Source organism: Sander lucioperca, chromosome 10 (genome assembly GCF_008315115.2).
Source record: "Sander lucioperca isolate FBNREF2018 chromosome 10, SLUC_FBN_1.2, whole genome shotgun sequence".
In the NCBI taxonomy this organism is placed as follows: Eukaryota; Metazoa; Chordata; class Actinopteri; order Perciformes; family Percidae; genus Sander; species Sander lucioperca.
This window is the reverse complement of record NC_050182.1, coordinates 25292760-25313995: the sequence shown is the minus strand read 5'-3', so window position 1 is coordinate 25313995 and position 21236 is coordinate 25292760. Positions and strand designations below refer to the sequence as shown.

At 41.4% G+C, this 21236-nt stretch overlaps 1 protein-coding gene across 4 annotated transcripts; it reads left to right on the top strand.

Moving 5' to 3' along the window:
* Positions 1-130: 130 nt before the first annotated feature.
* Positions 131-20930, top strand: zbtb7b (zinc finger and BTB domain containing 7B). Of its 4 annotated transcripts, none has more exons than XM_031299411.2 (4): positions 131-466; positions 2405-2510; positions 16649-17724; positions 17851-20930. In XM_031299411.2, the coding sequence occupies exons 2-4, from the start codon at positions 2409-2411 to the stop codon at positions 18479-18481; spliced, it is 1809 nt and encodes a 602-aa protein (XP_031155271.1). In that variant the 5' UTR covers positions 131-466; positions 2405-2408; the 3' UTR covers positions 18482-20930. The 4 variants fall into 4 exon arrangements, with proteins under 4 accessions (XP_031155271.1, XP_031155269.1, XP_031155268.1 ...); XM_031299409.2 differs by having other exon boundaries at positions 131-485; XM_031299408.2 differs by lacking the exon at positions 131-466 and adding an exon at positions 1380-1602.
* Positions 20931-21236: the final 306 nt, after the last annotated feature.

The following is a 21236-nucleotide window of genomic DNA, read 5'->3' as shown; positions in this document are numbered from 1 at the left end:
CTATCGCATCAGAGTCGGACCCCCTCCGTCCTCTCTCCCTCCCTCACTACCTCCCTCCCTTGTGCCCTGCCCACCCCGGCGGTCTCTTCTCCAGCCCTGCCAGAGCCAATCCGCGACTGGGTGTAAGTAGGGCAAGCCGCTTCCTGGTTCTCAGAAAGAAGGAGCTGGGAGTCGGAGTGGGCCAGCGGAGGCAGCACACAGGGGGTCAGAGCAGCCCAGAGAGCCGGCGGTCTGCAGAGACAAGAGACGAGAGGACCTACAAGAAAAACGCCGACGTACGATTTGGTGAAGATTAGGCTAAAACCTCCCGGGTGTCGATCTGAGGACGAAAGCAGCGGTGACCCCCGGTGGAGAAGAAAAGACAAGAGCTGTGAGGATAAAAAAAGAAGAAGAAGTAGGCAGGGTGGGACGGAATAATCCAGGAAGTGTGGAGGACGGTCAGGTGGGAGGCGACGAGTCTGAACAGGTGACACACCGGCACCCAGGTAACTGCTTCACCTGCCTGCTGTCATTTGAATGCAAATTAAAACACACCTTTAAGTTAAAGGTGATGTAGGATAAGTAGTCTGTTTGCCATGACAGCACCGGCTTGCCACAACCTATAGCCTCCCTCCTCCCCGGTTCTGATCGGGGTCACGGGAGGACTATCCACGTCACAGGTTGCCTATTCGGTAGCCTAATTCCCGTCTACATTAAGTCCCCTTTATAAGACAGACACTGCGCTTTTCAGCTGGGCTTTGAAATGCACAAAATGAAACGTACAGGCTGTGTGTTTTAAAGCAGGTGCTGCTGCTTGTGTGTGTGTGTGTGTGTGTGTGTGTGTGTGTGTGTGTGTGTGTGTGTGTGTGTGTGTGTGTGTGTGTGCGCGCGCGTGCGTGTGCGCGCGCGTCGGCGGCCAGGTGAGAGAGGGAGAGTAGGGTCGGCGGGTACATTTCTGGAGACTGCTGCTAATTATAGCCGAGAACACCGGCTGACATCCAAAACCTAACCTGCTCTCACGCACATCACCTGCCTCTCCGCTGCTCATGGGCACGCAGAGCACGCAGTGGATCTGTTGGTTTTAGCCTCTTGCACCTAAATGATCTCCCTTCAGTGGTCTGTTAATCATCATCATCCTCTTCTCCATGGCGCACCCAGTATTTTATTTTAATCCTGTTACTGTTACAATAGGATATGCTCAGGCTTGGGTTAAGGCTCCTGCCTACCTCATGGGTGGGGAGGATTGGCATGCAAGTGGGCTTTTTGTGTGTGTGTGTGTGTGTGTGTGTGTGTGTGTTACAGAGGTAGATGTGTTGCTGACTCGCCCCTCTGACAGACCGGCCTAACAAGCTCAACTGGCTTGGGTTTGGTTTCTCTGTCTCTTGGGCACAGCCTGTTTGGTTAAATCTTTAGCTGTCCATGCAGGTAGTTAATGCCTTATGCCCTCTAGGCTCAGGTGTTGTCGCAGCTTTTTTGTTTTTCGGCTCACCTCTTGGCTTCTGAGGGGCCTACACATCGTCTACGGCCTGAGCTTGTGACCGAAGGGACAACAGTTTGGAGAAGAGAAGTCATTTTTGTATTCTTTTTGTCTCACTGTTTTGTTCCCTGTGTGTATGCCATCATGTGAGTGGACATCCAATGCTCTCTTGTGCTAGGACGGCTTCCCACATATGGAAGAGCTATCAGGGTTTTGAAATAAATTCTTAATGCCAGCTCTGTTTGCCCTAACTTTGTCTGCAACATAATTAGACATCTGTACTTCATCCCTCGTTCCCGCTGTCCTGACACGACCTCTGTCCTGCTCTGCTTTCTACAGGCCTGCTTCTCGTTGCTGATATCTCTTGTTTCCCCGCTGATGCTTCATCATTGTGTGTTTAGTCTGAATCTGCACTTCAGACACATTCTCAACATCCTTGCCTAAATGTTTTTTCTTAGAGAGCTGTGGAACTCTACAGTACAGTATGCAGTTAATCACACTCACCTTAAAGAGGTGTGTGTGTGTGTGTGTGTGTGTGTGTGTGTGTGTGTGTGTGTGTGTGTGTGTGCTTTCTCAACCTCACTGACTGTTGGAGAACTTATTTTCAGAAGAAGTCAAAGTAGGAAGCAGTCGGTTTCTGTCTTTTTATTTCTGCTCTTTTACAAGAACCCCCCTCTCCACCCCAAATTACATCTGCATCATATGATTGCTTGTGGGTGTGTGTGTGGGTGTGTGTGTGTGTTTATTCACATGCACTGTAGCTTAATCTAACCTATTTTACAAGAGAGAAGAAAACCTGTGCCTCAATTAGTCAGCACTTTGTGTCAGTTCATCATGTCTTTGTTCACATAATTGGTGAATGCCTGACTCCGAGCCCCACTTTTGGATGAACAACGCTCAAATCAAATCAGGTTAATTTTTTAAACACTTTTGTGCCTTTTCCTTTAGGTGTATGACCTCTGCTGATCTCCGGGCAAAGGACCAAAGAGGAGGGGGACGAGCAAGAGGCAGAAGAAAGCAGGCACCCATCTTCTCCTGGGTTTATGGACCGGAGGTAGGAATTACTCATCATATGTTACTGTGTATGTTATAAGTCCCTATCTTTTTCAAACACGCTTTTATTTATGCTGTCAACCATTTTGGTAAGTTTTCTCAGAAGACCTTAGCCCATGGATGCAAAATGGGACAAAGATTATCTTAATGGTTTGGTATCCCTCAAACAAAATAGTTGGTACAAAGTGTCATCCAAACATATCCTAAAGGCAAATGTGTTAATACCTGCTCCAAATGGCCACACTCACAGGTGGCCATGCTGTCAAGGGGAGGGCAGAGATGTTTGTATGTGATGTGATGAATTGTACAAGTGGAGATAATAGTGCACACTTTCGGGCACATTTTTGGACTTTCGGTCTCTTATTTAAATGTGTAAATTAAAAGTGTGCGAGCTTCAACGACGTTTGAATCATAGTGATGTCTTTAAGAAACTTTTGGGAAACCAATGCAGTGGGACCATATTGGGGTGATTGGTCGCAAATGTGATGTTATTCCAGATTGGTATCACCAAATAGCATATGAATAACACGCCAAGTTCCTAAGTCATTTCGCATGTTATCAGTACGCATTTTTTGCTTTTCGCGTGATTTAGTCTCTACTGACTTATATTGTGACGTAGTTTAAAGAGCGGTAAAGTCTGCATAGGGAGAAGGACGGGGTGGGCAGATGGATGGGTCAAACAAACAGGACTATCACCCAGGAGACCGCTGTTTGTGTCTCGTGTGGAACCAAAAGTCAATGTTAACTTATTTACGTTGACTACTTAACTTATACTTATTTTAACCCACACCATGACATTTTGCTAAACATAACCACTTAGTTTTGTTGCCTAAACATAACCACGTAGTTTTGTTGCCTAAACATAACCATGTAGTTTTGTTTGTTTGTTTGTTTGTAGTCACAACGTTGACTACCAACTGACGAGTTGGGAAAGAGAATGGGGCATTAAATAACACGCGAAAAGCTTAAAATGCGTAGACATGACACCTGAAATGTCCTTAAAAGTGACATGCTATTTATACACCTTCCTTTGGATCACATTGGTTATTCTACTGGACTTTCTTTAACCTCCAAAACTACTTTCTTGTTATCAAATACATATCTCATCTTAAATGTATACTTTACATTTATGTTTGTTAGCGCCCCCTGCAGGCACAAAAATAAATCAGAAATCAATGTAAATGCTGAATCTCGTAACTTTTTGCACATTTGTGAAGTTGTTTCACCTTGTTGTTGCTGTGCATTAAAAATGCCATCAACCATGTGATCAACCATGTAATAAGAAGAAACTTTATTTATTTATAACATACAATTGTACAGAACAACAATTCAGTCCCTACATTTAACCCATCCTAAGCATGAGGAGTAATGTGAACATGAATATAATTTTACTAATGTCATTGAGTTTTAGATGTCATTGGGGTTTTCATCCAAATCAAACAAACCCAATCAACATTTATATTATATAAAGAGCATTTTTAACCACACTTAAATGCACAGTTTTAGTGTTGTAATATACTCCACCACACAGATGAATTTAAGAATAATATATTAAATAAAACATCAGAGATTGTAATTTCTAAATGATTGATGATGAGTGGACGGAGATCATTTGATTTTATGGACCTCAGCCCACTGTTTGTCTGAGCAACACAAAGAAGAGATGTATACAGATGATACGAATCATCCAGAACGGCTTAATCTGTATCTGTTTTATTCAGCCTGTCACACCGCAGTTTACACCACAAACACATTGTTGTGGGGGTCAAACAACATTAATTATCTAGCCATCCAAATTATAGGATGGCTAGAGAGAAGGGGCTTCATGAAAACATCATTGTCCTTGGAATAAATATGAGCTGAATAAAGTGGTCAGGCAGTTGAATATTTTATAGGCAACCTGGAAGTTAACTCCTCTGTAGTTTGCCGACTGCATGCGCTCTATAACAGCAATTGGCTTTTACAGAAAGTTTGGGAATGAAGCCAAAAATACACTCTTGTCTCTTGACTCTAGTTTTGGCTATGTGATATAATATATAACAAAGCAACACTGCTTTTGAGAAGCTTTAGAGTCATGTGTATTGATGTTAGTAAGAGTAATACCAGGACACATTTCTCCAATGCCAACAACATTAACAGCTTTTTTAGCTTCAGGCTAATGTTATGCTAGCTAATTTAAAAACCATGCAATTAAAATGCACCTGGGGAAAAAAATAATAATTTGGATATTATTAAATTAAACAATTTCTTTTTTTTTTTTTTTGATTATCCTAAATCTCAATTTCTGATTCCTGTAACTAATAATGTACTTTATTAGAGAACATACAAATTATAGATAGCAAATGTAATGGTTTGTTTTACCTCATAAATAATTAATAAAGCATATTACTGTATTATTTCTCATGCACAGACTTTTTTTCAATGCTTTTAATGTCATTCAAATTCTAGTTAATGTCCAACAGAGGAAACCTATGGCTCAAAACATTATTTTACCTCCAGGGTTCAGCACTGGTTCAAAACTGGATACATCATTAGACCAAGCAAGGAATACATATTTTTGATATTCCTTTCTTCAAATGATCATAGACGTACTGAGAAGCCCCTCAAATGAAAGTCTTACACAAAACGCTCTAAAGAATATCTTGATCATTTAAGTCTTTAATGTGAATGTGTATATATTCTTTACTGTGTAGAAGTTGAAGATTTCATTGTAGCATAAAGAGCATCTCCAACCACACTTAATGCATTGTTTTTAGTGTTTTAACGCACTGATTTCAGCTGTAAAACAACTACAAACCAGCCGTCGTCCTGATTACTGCCAATCATCGTTAGAGGCAATATGGAAATGTCTCTCCTGCTAAACACTATTTTAAAATACTTTAACACAAATGTAGAGCGGATGAATAATAGAGTATCATGCAGTGGTGTACAATCCTCCGTTTGAAATACGTTTAGTGTAAAAAAGGATTATATGTTAAGTACAGTCATTGACACTCGTATTTCATTTAAGTCGGGTTAGAATTTGTGTGTGTGTGTGTGTGTGTGTGTGTGTGTGTGTGTGGTGGGCAAGTTGGTGTGACATGTGTGGTGGGCAAGTTGGTGTGACAAATCATGTGACTTTGGCTTTGCTGGAGTATGACTGGTGACAACCATGTGTCCGTGAACTGGAGGGTAGGGGGAAGTGACATTGAGTGGTCTGTCAGGCGAGGAACACACACACACACACACACACACACAAACACACACTTCCAACACATGCATACAGACACACACACATATATATATATATATATATAAACATGCATGCACACGGTTCCAGGAAATGCGTTAATTAGGGCATGTGAGCCCATATAAATTCCCCCATTTCAGACATGGGTCTTTCAGTTTCATACAAACCGACTGAGTGGGAGGAAGGTGGGGAGAGAGAGACAGAACGGGGGAGGGAGAATGGGAGTTGAAAGAAGTAAAAGTTTTTAACTTTGCCCCTAATATTTGAAGGTGTCTCACCTTTTTTCTCAGGCTTTTTGTCTATGTTGCAAAAACCTTTTATTCCGAGAAAATCTCTCCTATTCCCTACTCTTACTTTGTTCATGCAACAAACAAGGAGAAATTACACCTCTGCAGTCAGACTGGTGTGTCATCCAATGCAGGAAATGGGGCTACACTTCTCAAGAAGAATATATTTTGGTCGATGGTTTATTTTCAGTCATGGTAATTATTCAATGCTGTAACTTATTAGTTTTATGGAAGTCCCCTTTATTTAAACATGTGCATAAACCATGACCATGTGCCTTTGACCTCTGCACAAATGCTGCGTTTTCACCATATATGGCAGTTCTTTCCCCACATTGAGGCAGTAATGGCACAGGGGTGACTACATGGTGTCCGTAATCCAGTCTGCTGCTACTACAGTTGAGTCTTGCCCCCACTCGATCTGTGTCAATAGAGGAAGTTATGTATCTGCCATTTCCTCTTTTCAGTCATGAGTTTCTGTAGCATTTGACAGCCCTCCTTCGCTCTCGACCACCAGCCTCGCATCCCACGCCACCCAGTGTTAACCAATTTGCAGGTGGCCATGACTCCTCTTCTTCTTGTAAAGAGTCAGAGAAGAGAGAGAGAGAAAACAGGCCGAAAAAAAGCTACAGGCTGAAGGAGTGATCATGATTCAGCTCTTCGAGTAACAGTGCAATTGTTTCTGTACACACTGAGCGGGCGGTTATCATAAATAGGTACAGTGAAACAACACTTCAAGGAAAGTGAGAATAAACACTCAAACATGAGCAGGCAAGGGGAGTCGTTGCTGTTGAAACTGACCCCTTTCATGTGTGATGTTCAAAGGGGAAATCCACCAGCAAATAGAGGCTTTTATTCCAAAAAGGCTGCATACCATCCCTTTTGGAAAAAAAAGTAACTTCTATAATCATTTAAAAAACAAACCACTATTGTTGCAGAAAGGACATATGACACAGCAGATTTATAGACCAAACTTATGTATTTCTTTTATCACTTTTTCCTTCTATCCTCCCCTCAAGAAATGCTCGTCAAACATCCTTCATTCAGACTGTGAAAGAGAAAATCACGATCAGGAAGAGAAGTTATGCGTTATCTGTCGTCGTTTTTGCACTTACGCAGCTGTCTGGTTCCTGACACCACAGTAGTTATTCTGAAGGTCAGATATAATTCAGGGATTGTAATTCCAGTAAAAAAGTAGTTCACTACCATGTCGTTAAACGTATTTATCAGGAAGCTGACACATCTTTCACTCTTTTTTACACTTTTTTTTTTTTTTACTTCTCTCTGCTTCTAAAGATCAGAAAAGCTTTTTACTTAATCTCTGTCAGAGCTGTTTTTGCTCTTTTTCTGTGTGTCACTTTGTCTTCCATTTATCTGTTCATCTGTTCTAGTGGCCGACCATCTTTACTGAGCACAGGAAGAGGAAATTGATCAGATCAGTTAGTTTTGCGACATTTCTCTCTGTTGTGTGTGTGTGTGTCCAGTGCTTTTGCAATATCTTCCGCTGAAGCGGGACATCATTTGTATAGGAGAGCAGCAGCAGTTGTTGAGACCCTCCCAGTGATGTGGCAACTTTAAGACACAGCACATGCACAGAAACAATTTTAAGTTTTTCTAAACGTGTTCTTATGAACAGATATGTGCAACTAAAAAGCTCAGTTCAAAAACTGATTCTGTTGTTTTCTGCAGCCACCATTCTTCTTTCTTTGGTTGAAGACATTTCATTCATATTGAATACATTTCTTTTGCAATTATTTTTTTCATTCTTTGCATGAAGATATTCACAGGCAGAGTAGTTGACTTAAATGCTATTTGAATACATCATACTGTAAATGCTCATCTTTTGTTTTACCCCATCCCACCGCCTCATCTCCAAAACAATCCCCATTTTCTAGTCTTAACGACTACTCAAAGCGCTTTTACATAGTAAAAGGAACCATTCATACACTGTTGCTGAGGCTGCCATACAAGGTGCCACCTGCTCATCAGATAAACATTCACACACATTTACACACCGATGGCACAGCATCGGGAGCAATTTGGGGTTCACTGTCTTATTTTAAATATTTAGAGTTTTAGATTCAGTTCCACGGTCATTTTTGCAGCAGCAATTTGAGTTTAGTGTTAGATTGTTTTGTTACATGTTTTATTGAGTGGATAAAATTAGAGTGCGGCCTCAAAAGCAGTTTAAAATTTGTTTATTTTAAGCGTTACAAAAGGGATTTATAGTAATTATAGAGCTATTGAATTAGATTAAATTATATTGTTGGTTGTTCTTGGTATGTTGTCCAACTGTAAATGCACAAATGCTTACATTTCGATATATATATATATATATATATATATATATACATACATACATATACAGGCTTGGAAAAAAACTGAAGCTCCTTAATAAATGTTCTTCACAGTTTATGGGTATATATTCTTTTATGAATTACTTATTACATTTTATTTCAATTCCAAACAAACCATTCAGCAAAACATTTTTAGAAAATGTCAACAGGTCAGAATATGAAAAATATGTCATATAATCTTACATTAATTAATGCAAACTTAACATTACTTTTCCCTTTTTAAAAACATCATAAATATATATGTCCTTTTAATAGCACCCTACATACACAAAAGTATGTTAAAGGGACAGTATTTTTATTTTTTTTATTTATACATTTTATGTTTCTGTGTCTATTCTAGATGAAAAGCCAAATGTTCCTCCTTGGCCTTTTATAGTTTCATAGCCTAATCAAATTTGTAAAGCAAGATCATTAGAATTGTATATAAAAATACAAATTTGTTTCAAAACTGTTCCTATATATAATATTCATTCATTCAATCATTTAAAAAAATGTAATCAATAAAGAATTAATTTAGTTTGCTCTCCATGTAAATGCTGGGTGTAAAATAACTGGATTGTGATTTTGAGCCGAGTTACTGCGCATGGTGCTCTGCTCCACGATTGACACCTACACAGCTCATCTGTTGTACCACGGGCCGACATGTTAGAACACCCCCGCTCGGTTACAGCAAGCACGCTGATAAATTACTGTACATTTGACTGCAATGATACTTTATCACTCTTTCTTTGCTTTCATTACAGTTTTTCACATGCAGTGTAATCAGTTGTCTCAGAGGAAACGTTCCTCAACTTCATCAACTCACATGAGCTCATCACGTATATCAACGTTAGTAAAACCACATGCGCAAAAATCAAGTTTCTCTCCTGCTCTTGCATATTAATTGAGGTGCAGTGTGTGATTCGCCCACACCTTGACGCTCCACACACACACACACACACACACACACACACACACACACACACACACACACACACACAGAGTTGTGGAGTGTTTGGGGGGGATAGAAACTGCTGACCAGATAAAGAGCTATAAGCTATAAGAGTAAAGTGCGAAACCACTCCGTCAGCATACCTCCTCACTCACATCTGTGTTCTCAATCTTAGGGTGAAACTCCCTTTTGGTGATGCTAATGATAGAGGTAACTGCTACCACATCTCTCCCTCAGACATCTGCACACACACCCACACACACACACACACGCACACCCACACCTGCAAGGATTCTTGCTACTTCCTGTGGCTGTGTGCATGTGTTCACCTCCTGCTCTGTTTATCTCCCAGTCGTCATGTCACTGCAGCTCCTCTCCCTTCTCTTTTTCTGTCCCTTCCCCCTTCCTCTCCCCTTGTAACTCAACTCTGTCTCCTCTTGTTTCATGTCTCCTCGCTAACACAGATTGTTCGAGGTCGGGACTAGATTTTCCTGTCTTAACCTCCCCTCTTCTCTGCTTTTTATCTCTGAGTATCTCACTACACCCACTCCCCGTTCACTCACTCTCATGTGTTTCTCCTCCCCCATACCCTCCTTTTCTTGTGTGATTTCTAAGAACATGTGTGTTTTTAGAAAACATACCTCCCTCATGTTCCCTTTGTTGTCTCTTCTCAAATCTCGTACCGTTTTCCTCTTTCCAACCTCAGATTTATTTCTTTTCTTACTCCTGCTGTCTCCTAATTTCACAGTGACAAACATAGCAGACATTTTATACATTACACTCATTTCAGAAAACATAAGCACAAAATTCTTTTGTTTTCATTTTTAGAGGGAAATAACTTTACTGAATCATCAGTTTCAGAGTGGTCACATAAAGTCTCTTCAGAATCAAAAGCTGTAAGGAAGAAGTATCTTTACATTGTATAAGAATGACAAAGAAGTGGGCAAAAAAATCTATAGGGGTCCCACTCTGTATTTTTAAAAACTTCAGACATGGAGCCTAGTAAGCAAAATAGCCAGGAAACATACTTATGTGTGTTAACTTTAGTTGCAATTAATTGCAAAACAATAAATGAGAGTCTGATGGTACAATATGTTGTGTTGCACAGGGTAATATATCCATATAATCTATAATCTATAGGGATTTGCAGCATACATTCTGTATTTTCCTGGTCTTAAAGGCTAAATTACAACAAAATATAATTATTCTCTGCTGTAATTTAACTGAGTAAAATGATAAAATATCTTCTAAAAAGCCTTAATATTAATCCCCAAAATATTCTTAATTACTAATACAAAAAATACAAATTTCATACTGTGATATTTGATGTCAGTGCTGCCCTTAAAAAAGCTCATTTATGTAAAAAGATAATTTTATTTACATACACTTCAGGTGAGAAGTTGGTGACTATTACGTGACAGACTGTATATATGTGCACCCAAATGTCTCGTCCCATGTGTCGATAAGCTGATAATCCTCCTGTAGATTCACATTGGTGTTCAGGTCTGGCATGCAAACTGGCTGCTGTTGTAGCTCGCAGTGGAGAGTTTGTGGTGTGTGAGGGCGAGGGGATAAGGGCCTCTGCTCTGCCAGCCAAATGAATAATGTAATGTGTTCTTGGAACTAAGACCACAATGTGCGCATGCGTCCATGCACACACAGACCATATAATGCCCCAGTTACAGTAAGGAGGGCTCCGTTGCAGGGTCTTTCTTTAATAAAAGACAGAACTTCTCAGTAGCCCACTGGACTTCTCCTTTTTTAAATTCCTCTTTTATGTCCTGTCATGGCAGGGTGCAGTCATTCGAATTATCATGATGGCGTCTCAAGTCTTGTCTTTGACAAATTCAAATGCAGATTCAAATTTTACCCGGTTGCATCTGTTTTCATATCTCCTAGTAGGATGCAAATGTTCAGTCCTGAGGGAACTGTTGGTACGCAGAGCAGGTTGAGCTTGTGTTTTAGGTCCTGGTAAAGACGACCTGCAATTTTAGAAGACCTGGATGTGTCAGCTTGTGTAGTTTTGGGGTATATTTGTTACTTAAACGTGAAGGTTTTGCACTTCGATAGTCCTGTAAGAGTGCTCCACTGGGCTGAGTGCAGCTTTGGTTTGGCAGACATGTGTGTACTCACATCTCTTCTCATCCCCCCTGTTTCCTCCTCCCCTACTCTTCCTCAGAGAAGGTGTCCCAGCACCACGCTACCCCAAATAAGTGAGGTGTAAAGAGTTTGAAAACTTTCTTAACCCTTAAAATCACGTCTGTCTCAGAGAAGAAAAGTGGTGAGAGGAAGACGAGTGTGTGGAGGAGAAACGGTATGAGCTTTTACTTTCCATGTGTTTGTTCGCTTTGTTGTTTTTCTGGCAGAGTGGTAGTTTAGCATCATAATTTGTTATGTTGTGGTTATGAATAACGTCTCAAGGAGTGGGTTTTATCTGAATGATTTGCTGAATAGAATGGACAACTGCTCCTTATTTGTGAGCATGTTACTGTAATAAGTACATTGCTTTTATGTATTTGAGCTGCTACAATGTTTAGAAATGTATCTCCATACAGGCAACATAACATTTGGGACATAAAAACACAAAATATTGTTGCTAAAAAAAAGAAAAGTCTGCTTTTAAAAAAGTCACTCTTACACCTTTCACATTCAATTTTAATTTATTTATTTATTATCCATATTCTCGGCTATTTAAGTACTGAGAGTAGTGAGAAAGTCATCACAACACATGCAACCAACAATACATGCTCACATTTACCAACATACACACACACACAAGTTACAAACACACATGTACAGGCACTTTGGAAAACATCTGACATCAGAATTCATAAAAGTATTTCTCCTCCCTCTCAGCCGCAGTTTTCTGTGAATAGTATAAAGTCATATTTTCCCCCTTAGCGCTGGAGCCTGATATAATTGAGGTGGACTGGGAAAACTTACAGCCTTTAACGGAAAATAATAACCCATAAAAATAACATAACAGGTCTAGTTCCAGTCATCACACACTGTGAGCGTGTACAGAGGGATTTCATGATATAGACGATGGATACTGTAACCTGCTTTTTACTGAAGAATACGTCTTTGTGTGCAGGTTTGGTCAATCCTGCTGCTGTAATTTTCCTGGCCTCCACACAAATGTGTGTCAAAGTTTTTTGGGAGTTACACTAAGTCGTTGCAGTGGACAGTAATGGTGGATTTAAGTTTCCATTTCCTTCTTCAGTAAAAACGAATCCTCGGTGGATTCTTTTCAAAACATGTTTCGTTGATTTTTACAGTTGCAGCTTTAGGTTCATGACACTTGGCCTGACAGTTAGATAAAGACAATGTGATTAAACATCTCCAGATGTTATCATTATTTTTTAATAAGGTAACAAATGAATCCTTGTTGTTAAGAGAGAGGAAGCATGTGCACATACTGAAAGCAAGGGATGAGGAAACCGTAGAGTTGCAGAGGAGGTGAATTCGTCCACCGTCGACAAAAAGAGTGGGAGGTGAGAACAAAAACCAAAAAAAGAGATAAGTGCCAATTGTTGGAAGGATGATATCTTAACTGTAGCGTTAAATGCATAAAAAGTGGAAAAAATGGCAGATTTTCGAGAGATAAAATACTTTTTCAGTGAGCTTTTTTAATGGTGACTTCAAATGACAGACCTTAAGGCAAACAGTGATATCAGTTATTTGACTTTAAGGTACTGATCCCTAATTAACACGAATAAACTTACAATGATGTAATTATGTTTTATGATCGTAGTTGAAAATGGTCTCGTGAACTAACATTATTTTGTTTGCAAGACAAAATGTGTTTGTGGTATCTGCCTGTGGGCTGCTTTTAACATTAGTAACAATGTGTTGCAAGATTAGGCAGCTTATGCAGACATGTCCTTGGTTAGCAACATAAAACAGAAACAAGGTGACAAGGAAGGAGAAGAGGGGATATACAGTGTGTAGTTTGTGTGTGTGGTTGTGCATGTCATGATGTGTCAGTATTAAGTGACTCACAGACAGACAGAAAACTGATGGGAATCATTGCAACTTCTGTGCAATTTTCCGAACACGCCTGTGTTCTAAAGAATATGGAATATGCCTAAAATAACAAGCTCGAACCACCAACCACCCATGATGCTTTTTTTTTTTTCTCTCCTCTGCGCCGGAAATTTAACCTGCATTGTGTGCTCCTCCTGAAACCCCTTTGTGTCTCGTTTGTCTGCATTGCTTTGTTTAAGATTTCTGGGTTTGGCGTTTTAGCAACTTTTTTGCTTATTGAGGGCATTTCAGAAATTGGGCAAAATGTGACATATTGCACATGATAATTGTCAGCAACAATCCTGTTTTCCTGTGGATTGGATTAAACAATGATTACCTTTTGATTGTGATCCTTAAATGTGACATTCAGGTTGGTTATTGTGTCTACTTACAATGAGACAAACTGTATGCATACAAGGTCAAGGGATGCATTTACACTTTGTCCTACAGAGGCTTAGGTGGTGAGTTTCTAATGGAATTTTTTCCCACCCTCAATGCTTTTTCCAGCATCTTATTATACATCTGTGTATTATGTAGGGCTGCAGCTAACGATTCATCTAATGATTTATCCATAAAATGTCAGAAAATATTGAAAAATGTCCCATCGCAACTTTCTATCAACTATCCAAAACCCAAAGATGTTCAGTTTACAATCATATAAGACAGAGAAAAGCAGACACTCCTCACATTTGAGAAGCAAGAGGATTTTTGGCTTAAATGATTGATCCATTATCAAAATAGTTTCTCTAGTATGGTGTAAATGTATAAACAACAATTGTGCGTGCAAGAGTCAAAGCAAACACATGCCCCTAACTTCCTCACTCTTCGTATCAGCGGCTACCACAACACATGGCGTCCTTGTTGCCTTAAGTTGTAGAGATAACTCTTATGAAAATGCTTTGGCAAAAATAACAGTAAATATCTGTTGTAGAGGCCGTGGTGTTATCTTATAAAGAGCACTCTGAGGCATTTAAGGTTTCAAAAGAAAGAGCTTACTGCACCAGTTTGTCTCTGTGGTACGATGCAATATGGTTTAACTCATATTGCACCTACCTGAATGTTTGTTCCTGGGTGTAATATGACTCATAATGCCAATATGATTTTGGTTCTTACATGATTGTTTAACTTTGACGTTCTGTGAGTTGACTAAAAAAACGTATTGGTATTTCTGAGGTGTTTTGGTTGCATGCGCCTGTTTCCTTCCTGCCAAACCAGTTCAACTAATGTGTGTGGTCTGAAGCCTGAAGGTTATTTATTCTAGATCATCTGCAGTCCTGCCATGACCTTAGCTACACTACTCCCCATCTACCTGTCGGCCTCTTTCTGAACAGGGAGAGGTCGACGAGTAGATGGTGTTTATCGGAAAGTGTTCGGAAAATGGGCCGTTGGGTTTTGGAGAGAGGGGGCGCGTAGGCGACCTGGAGGGGGGGGAGGGTTATCTCGAATCTGCCTTCGTCAGCGTGCACCCTCTTTTGATACAACAGGAAGGAGAGTAAGTGACAGAATGTGCAAAAGAGGTAGACATCCCCAAGGATGAACGCTTAACCCCGACTTCTGACAAAGAGATCAGACCTTTAAGTTACACGTCTAAGGGTTGAAGGCAGTAGGAAAGAAAAAAAGTCTCTTTTCAAAGACAGCGAAGGGAGAAGAGTTGTAAAGAGCAAAAAGATGGATGCCGTGAGGCAAACGCTACCTCGTCTCAAGCTGACTGTGCCCATGCCCATGAAGACTGGGAAGGTAGGATTAACATTTGTCCAGGGGATGAGAAAGAGAACATTTGGGAGGTTTGATATCGACAAATTTGTGAGAGGTATTTATTTATTTATTGGCTGTACTTTTTACTTTTTTTTTTTTTTTTTTTTTAAATGGGTGGAGTACATTTAAACAAGTATGTGTTTAAAATAGGCTGGCGTTAAGATCGTCACAGAACAGGTTAAATCTAACAATAGTGGGTGGGGGGAGCCACAGATTGGCACGCAATGTTTGTAGGTGTATGTGTGTGTGTGCACGCTCTTGTGCCTATTTGTGTGTATTTAATAGGGTGTGTTTTGGAGCAGGTTAGTCAGGTGGATGTACCGTCGTTGTGCAGAGCCCTCTGGGCACTGTGTGAACACTGTTATTGGATGGCCAGGGGGCTGCCGGTTGCTATGGGAGGGAGATGATGGGCAGGGAGGGGGAATCTGGAGGGGAAGTTGTTTGTGGAAAATCTAGTCTGCTCAGGTGTGTGTGAGAGATATTGTTGAGCAGGTATAGTGTGGACTGGGTGAGGTGTGAGCTCAGGGAGCCAAAGAAGGGAGTTGTTAGGCTTTAATTCCGACAGAACTCGTTATGTCTCACAAAGAGAAATAAAGAAAGTTATTGTCGACTTGCAGTACGATATTACACTCATACCTCTGTGTCGATAAATTTGCTCGTAAAACTTCTTTACTGGGTTAAAAAAAGACAGAATGGATTGAAATAAATGACATCTAGTAACTGACCGTACTGTAAATGTTGCGCATCAAGTTTGTGAGTGACGTACTTTTATTTCAGTCCTCATAAATTCTTTTCTTGCTGTTTTTTTCCTTCCTTGTGCTTTCACTGGTACTCCCCCCTTTCACCCACTGTTGCCTGTCACTTCCTCCTTGTCCCTTGCTTGCTTTTCTTTCTTCTCTCTCTCCTCCATGTGTCCCTCTCTGTCTTCTCCAGGTATTTTAATCAAACAGCTAATGCTATAAAGGTTTCACACAGGAATTAACCTACTGCCCTTAGGTTACAGCACATACAGTACATTGCATAAACCAGTATCCTTTCTGTGTCATTGTAATCGATCACTTGGTTTTATCTCTCTCTCTCTCTCTCTCTCTCTCTCTCTCTCTCTCTCTCTCTCTCTCTCTCTCTCTGCTTCAATGATTTGTTCTTCTTCTTGCTGTTATATTTTGCAGCTGGCTCTGTCATCCCCATCGCATTTGTCCTCTGGTGTCCCAACCCCCATCTCACTGGCCAAAATTGCCACCTCCTGATTTAGTAATCTGGAGAGAAAGTACAGGAGGTAGGGAGGGTGGGGAGGATAAGGGGGTAGAGTTGTTGCCAAGTCCGGTTTAAATTGTCCCTCACGTGAAAGAAACTCCATGTGTCAGTCACGCTACAGAAGAGGGTAAGGGTATTCTTTCAATGTTAGAAACTGCAAAGATAGAACAAAATACATCATCAAGTTCATAGGAAAAGAAACGTTCATATTCATATTAAAGGCAGATTGTGACTGGTACAAAACTGTGATTTGCTCAGATCTCAGTTCCTCCACTTACCTCATCTTCCCCTTCGTTCACACAGGTGGCAATGTCTCCAGGAGAGGACGGTCTGATTGGGATCCCCTTCCCGGAGCACAGCAACGAGCTCTTGTCCCACCTAAATGACCAGAGGAGGACAGGACTACTCTGTGACCTCACTCTGACGTCCCGCGGTGCACGCTACCCAACTCATCGCTCTGTCATGGCCGCCGTCAGTCTTTACTTCCGCCGGCTGTTCGGGGCAGAGGAGGGGGGCGGTGAGGGCGGAGGAGGTTTCAGCGTGTGCCAGCTGGACTGTGTGGCACCCGACGCTCTGGATGCCCTGCTGGAGTTCGCCTACACTGCCACCCTGACCATCCCCAGCTCTGGGATGAGAGATGTGCTGCGAGGGGCTCAGCTTCTCGGCATCCAGTGTGTGGCTGACGCATGCAGAGACATCCTGGGGGAGACGGCTCAGGCGGAGGGGGAGACGGCAGAGGAACAGAGAGCCCAACACACAGCTACTGAGAGGATGGTGGGGGGAGAGAGCAGGGTGGAGAGAGGGTCCCGAAGAAAAACGGACAAAAAGAAGGTGAAAAAGGTTGGGTCACATCACATCAACTCCTCGGTTTTGAACCCACCACCTGCTTCTCCCGTCTCGCACCCTTCACCTGCACCCGACAGCCTTCGCTCCCTGCCGTCTACCCAGCCTCCGAGCCCTGAACAGGAGGAGCTTCGCTTCAAATCCAGGCAGAACGGAGATTCCAGTGCGATCAGAAAGCCAGGTAGAGGGGCCACACTAAATGGAGGGCTTCTTCACTGGCTGCATGAGCGCCCCCATATAGCCCATCCTCCTCCTGTCCCGCCCTTGAATGACAAGCTGTCAGAGGATGAGGACATGGAGGGTTTTGGCGACGATGGTATGCTGATGGAAAGCACCTCCTTACCTACCTCTGTAGCTGATCGAAGAGCGGTGGCATCAGCAGCGGGAGGTGGGAGGAAGAGGAAGTCTCAGACGCCCCAGCAGTGCCCTGTTTGTCAGAAGATCATCCATGGAGCAGGAAAACTGCCCCGACACATGAGGACACACACTGGAGAGAAGCCCTTCCAGTGCACTGCTTGCGGAGTCCGTTTCACCCGGTACAGAAAATTCTCACATATAATATGCACACAAAAAACTGTTTTGATGTTGTGTGTTTGTAGATGTTTATCTCTCTTTCCTTTCTGCCCCTCCATTCTTTATTTTCCCTTTTTTCCCTTTATTAGGAATGATAAGTTGAAGATCCACATGAGGAAACACACTGGTGAGCGTCCTTACCCCTGCCCGCACTGCCCTGCCCGGTTTCTCCACTCATACGACCTCAAAAACCACCTGTCCCTCCACAGTGGGGCGAGGCCCTTCGAGTGCCCGCTCTGCCACAAGGCCTTTGCCCGAGAGGACCACCTCCAGCGTCACCGCAAGGGACACAGCTGCCTGGAGCTGCGCACACGCCGGCCCAGACGTGGGGCTGAGCTTGGGGAGGATGGGAGTGAGGAAGGAGGCGGGAGAGAGCAGTCCAACCCTCTGGAGGCTCTGTCTTTACAGGCCCACTCCTCAGCGTTTCTCTCTCGCACGATGCTGGATGGTGGGAGTGGATCTGGTGTCGGCCCCCCACTGATGTTTCCAAGTGACGTCGAGAGGGAGCGGTCTCTCGCCCTTCAGGCTTTGGCTCAACTTGGGCCTCACAGGCTGGCGGGCTACCCTGAGCTCTTCCTGCGAGGTCTGGAGCTGCGAGGGGGCAGAGAGGCAGAGGGAGAAGATCCAGGAGGAACCCACTCGCCGGCTGCGCAGCGTGACCGATGGGCTGACGAAGTTGAAGAGGAAATTGGAGAACAAGAAGCGGAGGAGGAGGAATAGTGAAAAGAGGGTGTGTGTGTGTGTGTGTGTGTGTATACCTGTGCGTGTCTGTGTGGTAAAGCATCCACAGTAAAAAAAAATCTCACTCAGGTGGCTGGACTAATGACCTTCTGCTCCAATATAGAGAGCGCTTAAAAAAAATAAAAAACAACTAAATGTTATTAAAAGAAAAAAATGGAAAACGGGTTTTCTTAGATATTTTAAATGTTTGTCTTCTGGCTCTTGGCATTTTGATTTAATTTGTCTTTTAGATTTTGTTTCTCGTTTGCTGTTTAATTTGATGTATTTCAGGTTTGAGCTGTTTGATTTGATTTTTCTAGCTGGACATGCGTGTGTTGCGTGTGTGGTAACTGGGATGCTTTTCACTATGCAAACTAAAATCCAGAACTGCGACATGAAGGGATCTTTAAAGATGTTTATTTTAGTTACAACACAAATGTATTGATTCAGGTGCAATTCAAAGGTCATAGCTCCTAGATCACAATAATGAGTTTGTGTGCCCGCTGTCCTCTGGTGGTTATCAGTAGAAAGGCAGTGTAATTAATCAAACTCCTGTACATTGTCAGCAATAATGTTCGTTGTGTCTTTTCTTAGTGGTAATCTTTGCTTTGACTTGGTGCTTAAACCAAAGATTTTTAGTTCATATGTTTTCTTAAGTCTTAAGTTAACAGGAGAGGAGAGAGGTGAATTGTAGCCAATGTTGGGTTTGAAGAGAAGACTCTTCCCAACTGTTTTGATAGCCATGAGAAAGAATCTGCTTCCACGTTTGAGTGTTTCAGAGCCGTAGAGCTCTGTGTTAAATGCCTGACCAAAATAGACAAAGTCTGGGTCAATGAGTTAATGTTGATTATGTTGATGACATATCTTCCTTTCCCAAAGGCTGTGGATTATCAATGCACTCATTTGGGTTCCTTGTTTGAAAAGAAATATGAAAAAGGGGCAAAAAAGTGAGGGGATGAAAGAGTTGGCATTCCCCCTTTTCTGTACTTATTTATTTATTGTTATTTATTATGGTTCTTCTGCTGAAACTCTTTTATAAGACCAAATCCAAGGGTGGGACACAGATCACAAGTCTTACAAAAAGCTGCATTGCGCTAAAGATTTTGACTCAACATCTCCATATAAGTAAACGCCTTTTTTATGGGCTGCGTGTCTTCTTTTGACGATTCTTCCTCAAATGCATTCTTTGCACATTTAACCCTGTCAGGTACTGCAATAATACAGGCACATTCCATCCTCCAGGGTAGAGAGAAGGGAACAGAGCAAAGAAGAAGTCAGGGGGTTTAAAACCTTCGATGAAACTGGAACACAAAATGACTTGTTGTTTGACATGTTCAGCATGCTTTTCTGTTGTTAATTTAACATGCATAGTAGTGTAACACATGTTAACATGGCAGTTCTTATAGATCGGCCACCGCACTTCTAAAGGGGCCATTATCATTTGAGTTAATCTATCTTCGACCAAAAACCTTTTTAGTTGCATCATGCTTTCCCTGGACCAGTACATTAAGGCCTTTTGCAGGGTGTAATGCAATCATTAATGGTTTTAAACGACAGCAGATGTCTTTTTAGTTCCAAATCTCTTGAAAACCATGTATTGAGAACTTGCTGTAGCAGTCATGCTGGTCTGACTCTGTGTGCACTATCCGTTCCTTGTTGTGTAGTAAACCTTTTTTTTAATTTCCAGTTTATTTGCACTTTGAGATTTGAGAGCTTCAAGCCTTTTTGTCTGACCTTCAATATCTAGTCCATTAACTCACTCAATACCATTTAAGATTGTGATTGAAATACTTCTTTAAAACCTGCATACATAGAATATTCTTCCTCCTGCATAATAGTACGGAGTTATAGTCAATATATTATATATTGGGATGAAGTTGCCTTAGATTTTTTTTTTTGAGCTGCAACTACTCTCAGGAAATCTTGAGCAATGCACTAAGTGATTATACACAATATAAAATGGGAAGAATGGTTTGGTGCTGTCGGGTGACTGACACTCTTCATGTAAGTGTAAGGCCAGTAGTTTCAAAATAAGAGATTTTGTATCATTTGACGATTTAAAAACTAAATGAATTAAACATATTATGATATTAAAAATAGGGAAATTATAGGTATGATAGTAAACTCCTGGCCTTACTGGAACCAGTCCTACTGGAATGGCAGTATGACAGTTGGTACTGTCCATGAAGGGTGTTGGTGCTCCCAGTCGGAGCTTTGTGAATGAATGAGAGTTAACTGATGCCAGCTGTGAAGTGTGTTTCTTTGTGAGCTGTTTGTTTTCTTGGCTTCGGTGAGGGGACATGGGGTCTGGTCTGTGTAGAGACCCCGCTATCAGGGATACATTTTTGTCTTTCAGTTTTTAGTGGAACCTTTTCAGAGATATTAATTAATTTTCCCATCATTTGTTTCAATAAATGTAAAGAAAATAAATAAACATATCTCAGCTTGATCTTTTCTGTGTTTAATTTATACAAAACAACCCTTTTTAGTAAAGGCTTTAGTAAAAAGTAGTTAATTTGGTCAGAGTTGTTGAGTGACCAAGATGTGTGCTGGTTGGGAAATTTTACAGTTGACTTGTGCTCTCTGGTGGACAAACTGTGTACTGGAAACAATATTTTTTTTTAAATACCTTAAATTTACTTTTGGCATTTCTGTTCTGACATTTCTTTCTCATTGGCTGATACTGTACTGTACTCTAATATACGTGATAAGATGCAGTGATTTATCAGTCAAGCTCCATTAGTAACTTGACTCT

Excerpts from the sequence above, each read along its gene's own strand:
- zbtb7b (XM_031299408.2), top strand. Across the intron at positions 2,511-16,648 it reads CCTGGGTTTATGGACCGGAG|GTGGCAATGTCTCCAGGAGA; the intron begins GTAGGAATTACT and ends TCGTTCACACAG. Across the intron at positions 17,725-17,850 it reads TGCGGAGTCCGTTTCACCCG|GAATGATAAGTTGAAGATCC; the intron begins GTACAGAAAATT and ends TCCCTTTATTAG.